The 6,775-nt window shown below is 33.8% G+C and overlaps 4 protein-coding genes across 10 annotated transcripts in view; 2 read left to right on the top strand and 2 right to left on the bottom strand.

Moving 5' to 3' along the window:
- slc12a5a (solute carrier family 12 member 5a) overlaps positions 1 to 6,775 on the bottom strand; it is a 2,560,186-nt gene that overhangs the window by 1,223,332 nt on the left and 1,330,079 nt on the right. The gene's annotated exons all lie outside the window — the stretch shown is intronic.
- The window catches only part of nav1b (neuron navigator 1b), a 947,042-nt gene that overhangs the window by 463,936 nt on the left and 476,331 nt on the right, over positions 1 to 6,775 (top strand). The gene's annotated exons all lie outside the window — the stretch shown is intronic.
- The window catches only part of LOC148679702 (uncharacterized), a 378,972-nt gene that overhangs the window by 41,292 nt on the left and 330,905 nt on the right, over positions 1 to 6,775 (top strand). The window lies entirely within an intron of this gene.
- nfatc2b (nuclear factor of activated T cells 2b) overlaps positions 1 to 6,775 on the bottom strand; it is a 35,495-nt gene that overhangs the window by 6,676 nt on the left and 22,044 nt on the right. For 6 of the 7 annotated variants that reach the window (XR_015494327.1, XR_015494328.1, XR_015494326.1 and 3 more), the window contains exons 7-9: positions 5,597 to 5,652; positions 5,386 to 5,518; positions 3,004 to 3,516 (exon numbers count right to left, since the gene is read on the bottom strand). Coding sequence is in view for 2 of the 7 variants with exons in the window: in XM_087258191.1 (XP_087114317.1) it covers positions 3,004 to 3,516; positions 5,386 to 5,518; positions 5,597 to 5,652 (702 nt within the window). In the remaining 5 variants the exon portion in view is untranslated. The remainder of the gene's footprint in view (positions 1 to 3,003; positions 3,517 to 5,385; positions 5,519 to 5,596; positions 5,653 to 6,775) is intronic. The other variant, XM_087258192.1, reaches the window with a different exon arrangement.

The raw sequence follows: 6,775 nt of genomic DNA on the forward strand, positions 1-6,775 counted from the left end.
GTGTAAAGCGCATATCTTTCTGTCTGTGCAAACTACTAGACACTTTCATTGAGGTCTGTATGAACAGAGATATACGGAACTGTGTACAGTATATGCAAAACTTTTCTAAAAGGCTAAACGTCTTTCTTTTTTTAGTATATAATTTTCATGTCAACAGACTAAAGGTTTTATTTGACAAAAAAAAATGGGCATTTCTGTGTGGAGTTTGCATGTTCTCCCCGTGTTGGTGTGGGTTTCCTCCGGGTCCTACGGTTTCTCCCACAGTCCAAACAAATGCGTTATAGGTGAATTAAATTAACTAAATTGGCCATAGTGTGTGGGTGTTTCCCAGTACTGGGTTGCACATAGAAGGGCATTCGCTGTGTAAAGCATGCTGGATAAGTTGGGGGTTCATTCCGCTGTGGCGACCCCTGATGAATAAAGGGACTAACCCAAAGGAAAATGAATGAATGAATATTACTCAGTTTTTGGCCTCAGGTTAGTTGACAAAAAAGTATTTCATTAATATTTTTATCATTTAAAATAATCTAATATTCACAGTATTTCCTATTTAATTTTTCTTCTGGAGAAAGTCTTATTTGATTAATATATAAATATAATAGGGCTGCATAATATTGGAAAAATCTGCAATATTTTATTTCTCTACGATAAATATTGCGACATGAATACAGTTTCACAAGATGGTTTGAGCTATTTGTCGAACAGTATTCGGGTACAGAAATTGAGTAATCACAATACAAAAAAAAACAAAAAACGCTTTTCTTACTTTTTCTATTCCAAATATCTCAATATTTAATTCTTAGATCAAGTAAAAATAATGTCTTGTTTTAAAAGTCAGATTAAATAAGGCAAAATTAAGAGTTTTTCCTTAAAATGAGCTAAATTATCTGCCAGTGGGGTGAGTAAAATAATCTTGTTTTCACTTTGAAATGAAGATATTTTGACTAGAGAGAAAAATAAAAAATCTAAAATCTTTTTTGCATAAATCGTATAAATACAGTGACTAAATACAATTATGTAGCTCCTGGTCAAATATAATTCAGACTCAACCTTGTATATCTTTGTGATGTGACTGTTGCAGATGCACACATTGCGATATTGATGCTGAAACAATTTATTGTACGGTCCTAATATATATATATATATATATATATATATATATATATATATATATATATATACATACAGTTAAAGTCAGTATTATTAATCGCCCTTTGATTTTTTTCTCTTTTTTTTAAATTTTTCCCAAATTATCTTTAACAGAACAAGGAAATTTTTCACAGTATGTCTGATAATATTCTTTCTTCTGGAGAAAGTCTTATTTGTTTTATTTCGACTTGCATAAAAGCAGTTTTTATTTTTTTAAACACTATTTTAAGGACATATTATTAGCCCCTTTAAGCTATATATTTTTTTCGATAGTCTACAGAACAAACCATCATCATACAATGACTTGCCTAATTACCCTAACCTAACCTAGTTAACCTAATTAACCCTTTAAATGTCACTTTAAGCTGTATAGAAGTGTCTTGAAAAATATGTGGTCAGATATTATTTACTGTCATCATGACAAAGATAAAATAAATCAGTTATTACAGATGAGTTATTAAAACTATTATGTTTAGAAATTTGGAGAAAATCTGCTCTCCGTTAAACAGAAAACAGGAAAAAAATAAACAGGGGTGCTAATAATTCAGGGGGGCTAATAATTCTGACTTCAACTGTATGTATATATATGTACATACCCCCTGTTTTTTTCCCAATTTTTGTTTATCGGAGAGCAGATTTTTTTTTTTCAACACATTTCTAAATAAAATATCATCAGACATACTGTGAAAATGTCTTTGCTCTGTTAAAACATTATTTGGGAAATACTGTGGCTCATAATTCTGACTTTAACTGTAAAAAAACAAAAGTATTATTATATTATCAGTTTTATTAGATTAGCCCCCTTTTTTCTCATTGTTTATTGTTGCTAATTATTTATGTGAACAGCATTTGTAAATAAAAAAGCTAATAATTTTTTCTTCGACTGCATAAACTCAATATTGGTCCTCATTATAAACAAAACATTTAAACAAGCTGTAAAATGAAAATAAAGAGAAACGTGTTCACTTGAAGTAAAATTTTTATCTCAAAATAGGCTGACCATTGACTTGCATTACGAATCACCTAGAACCACAGATTTAGCTAATAATCGTCTTTAATCTGACCCGCAAAGATTTCAGAATTCCACGATCGCTAAATCTAATGCAAAATCAAGCAAACATCACAATATTTTTTGGGGCTTGATTTCCACAAATTGCCACAGATTTCCTGCATGTTTTGGGCAGTCGGGACACTGTTTAAATTACCGCCGCACCACAGAACCACATATGCATAGTTTTACATTCGAAAAACATTCCACTACGGGCGACCCAGTAGGTATTGCTATCACCTTACAGCAAGAAGGTGGCTGGTTCGAGCCTCGGCTAGCTCAGTTATCGTTTCCGTGTGGAGTTTGCATGTTCTCACTGCGACCCCAGATTAATAAAGGGACTGAGCCGAAAAGAAAATGAATGAATGAACATACACTACCTAAAAAGTCGTGTCGCCCATTCAAGTTTTAGGAACAGCAAATAATAACTGGACTTCTAGTTGATCATTTACTATCAGAAGTGGCTTATATATAGGGCAAAGGCCTCTAGATTATGCCTATTTAAACAAAATAAAATATGATCATGCCTTGATTTTTAATGATCTAATTAAGACAGTAAGATCTGACTTTGCTTAGACAAAAGTCTTGTCACCTATAATATCCAGTGTATAATATAAAGTCATGCTGCAGTGGAAACAGAATGAATGTTGTGTTATATATTGTTATACATCCCCAATGGATGTTTTTAAAACTTATACTGATTTAAACAGTACTGATTAATACCGAACTCGATACTTCTGACAAGCCTACTGTGAACTGTCAATTTTTCTGAACTATCCCCAGCTATAACATGATTGTTCACAAACCGTCATCCAGGTAGGCCTGGTCCAGGTTCTCCTGCTTGACCCTCACAGGACTGGCATGTCGGTGGTGCTGCGCGGGCAGGAGGCTGCGGGCGGGTGGAGATCGTCCTGCTGCTACATACGCTTTCTGATGGGCTGTGGTGTTGCAAAGCTCGGACACATCCAGGGTTGAAAACATGTTGGCGGATGATTGGATGCTGTCATTTCCTCTACTGTGCTGGTAGGCGCTGGACACAAACACAGGAGCAGAGCTGTGTGTCGTCCCCATGCACGAAGCATGAGCTGGAGAGGTGGAGAGGATGGATGCCATCTGGTAGTGGTGGATGGGCTCCAGGTGGTGCTGCGGGACGGCGGGATACATGGCAGATTGGGGGCGATGGTATGGCGCTCTGGTGGGCATCATGTAACCGTCTGTGAGACGGCCAGCAGGAGGAGAAACACCCATAATGGGAGACACACCACAGCCTAACTGTGCATAATGGTAATCTTCAAGAGGCTCCGCTTTAATCTGAGGAACTGGAGAAGAAATTAGTAAAGTCAGTTAAGGTCAAAATTATTAAACATCCTGGATATTTTTCCACCAATTTCAGTTTTTTTTTGTAATATTTAGTTTTAACATTTTTTATGAGATATTTTAACAAAAACAGTACAATACCAATAAAAAGAAGAGGAAAAAATAATACAAAATAATTGACATTAGCCCCCCACCCCCTCAAAAAAAAAACAAGGACAGATTGTCTCAGTTACCAAATAAACATACATAACATATGTGGCATAAACTATATATATATATATATATATATATATATATATATATATATATATATATATATATATATATATAGTTGAAGTCAGAATTATTAGCCCCCCTGAATTATTAGAACGCTTGTTGGATGGATTTAAAAATAATAGAATTTATATATATATAAATATATATATATATATATATATATATATATATATATATATATATATATATACACACACACAGTTGATGTCAGAATTATTAGCCCTCCTGTGAATTTTTTTCCCCCAATTTCTGTTTAACGAAGAGAAGATTATTTCAACACATGTCTAATCATAATAGTTTTAATAACTCATTTCTAACAACTGATTTATTTTATCTTTGTCATGATGACAGTAAATAATATTTGACTAGATATTTTTCAAGACACTTCTATACAGCTTAAAGTGACATTTAAAGGCTTAACTAGGGTAATTAGGTTAACTAGGCAGGTTAGGGTAATTAGGCAAGTTATTGTACAACGATGGTTTGTTCTGTAGACTATCAAGAAAAAATAAGCTTAAAGGGGCTAATAATTTTGTCCCTAAAATAATGTTTAAAAAATTAAAAACGGCTTTTATTCTAGCCGAAACAAAACAAATAAGACTTTCTTCAGGAGAAAAAATATTATCAGACATACTGTTAACATTTCCTTGCTCTGTAAACAACATTTGGAAAATATTTTAAAAAGAAGAAAAAAAAAATCGAAGGGGGCTAATATAACTGCCACCTGCGCATCACTTCTGTGCTGGGCTGCGGCCCTCCAGGAATTGAGTTTGACATCCCTGCTTTAAGACCATTATGAATGAAATTTTAGACTTTACAGCAGGGGCGGACTGGGACAAAAATTCAGCCCTGGCACTGTTGCCACATCAGCCCACATTACCACACCGACACAGCCCCACCCACAGACATGCACATTCACTATTTATTTTGGTGTAAAGATGGTGAAATAATATGACATTTTTCCCAGATTTTGATTATGTTTGGGTAACCTTGGATTGGGTCGGCCCATCTTGAAACCAGGCGGCAGCTGCCGATTGGGCCAAATGCTTAACACTTATTATTATTAATATTTTTATTATCATCATCATAATATCACATCTAGCAAGAGATAAAAGCTGTCTGCACTTAAAAACAATACATAATTTTAAAAAAAACTGACCGGCCCACATTTAAAAATTGGTCCAGCCCTTCTGGCATTTGCCAGAATTGCCAGATGGCCAGTCCGCCCCTGCTTTACAGAGCTGAACACTAAGGATTTTTCTAATGGCCCAGTTACTTCTGTAATACTTCCTGTATGAATGGAAGATCATGTAAAGGGATGTGTTGCTTCAGTTATTTAGTTTTTCCTGATTAGGAAATTTAATTAAGAAAATTTGCTGTAAAAAATGACTAACAGCTATTTTAATATCTTTTTGCAATGAGAAAATTCAGTCAATAAAAAAAGTTTTGAGATGTATTATTGTCATTCTGAATGGGTATAGCTTTACTTGGACTTGTATGTGGGCTTGGAAATAAAGACTCTTTAAGGCCTAAAATGTAAGACTTTGAAGACCCTGCGGACACCCTGTGACTGCTAAATCATGTGCAGTTCTCACCTGAGAGAGGAGTGTAGGTGAAGTTCTGAGACTGGCTGCATTTCTTCTTCCCGTTCAGCACATGGAAGTTGACTTTTACTGGCCGGTAGATGTTTGTGTCCCGATACGGAGGAATCTCCAAGAACAACAGATTCTGACGGCAGAACAGCATACAATGATCATCTGAACACCATTATTGATTTCTGCTCTGCTAATAATCTGCAGTACTCACAGGTGTGCTTTTATCCCTGTAAACCTTCGCTTCAGACTCCCAGATCTGCAAGTCACCTGAGACCAGAAAACAACATTTAAATGCAGAACTATAGTAAGAGCTGAAACGTCAGACCATACTGTTGTTCTTTTATGAATAACATCTATTTAACAACATGCCAATTCATACTAGTAACATGGTAATATGGTAACTAATACAAGAAGCAAGCTAATTCATACCAGAAACCTGTTAACAACATGTTAATTCATACTATAAATATGCTAACATGTTAATTGATACTAGAAACAAGGTAGCAACATGCTAATTCATGCTAGAAACATGCTAACAAGCTAATTCATACTAAAATACGCTAATTCTAGAAATGTGCTAACAAGAATAGTAGAATAGTGCTAACAACATGCAACTTATTGTTATGAACATGTGAATTCATACTAGAAACATGCTAACAACATGCTATGTCAGTAGAATAATGCTAAGAACGCGCTAATTATTACTAAAATCATGTTAACAACATGCAAATTCATAATAAATTATGCTAATTCCCACTAGAATCTTGCTAAAAGCATGCTTATTCATACTAGAATCATGACAACACATTAATTCATCCAAGAAACATATTAGCAACATGCTAATTCATACTAAACATGCTAATTCACACTAAATTCTTGAAATAAACATGCTTATTCATATTAGAATTATGATAACAACATGCAAATTCATACTAAATTATGCTCATTCACACTAGAATCTTGCTATAAACATGCTAATTCATACTAGAATCATGATAACAAGTAAATTCACACAAGAAACTTGGTAGCAACATGCTAATTCATACTAGAAACATGCTAATTATTATTAAAATCATGTTAACAACATGCAAATTCATATTAAATTATACTAATTCACTCTAGAATCAAGCTAAAAACATGCTAATTCATACTAGAATCATGATAACAACATGCTAATCCATACAGAAATCATGTTAAAAGAAATCATGTCATTAATTATCAAAATGATCAAAGGTGTTCTGGCTGGTTCCTAAATTATTTTTCACAATCAAATGAATTTTTACTTATTACTTTTTTTGCAAGTTTCATTAAGCACTGGGTGTTAATGATTAAATAAAAAAAAATACATTTAAAATGTAATGATATTAGTGTTTTTAACTATATTTGTGGC

The sequence above is a fragment of the Danio rerio genome, chromosome 6, assembly GCF_052040795.2.
Source record: "Danio rerio strain M-AB ecotype USA chromosome 6, GRCz13ab, whole genome shotgun sequence".
Classification (NCBI taxonomy): Eukaryota; Metazoa; Chordata; class Actinopteri; order Cypriniformes; family Danionidae; genus Danio; species Danio rerio.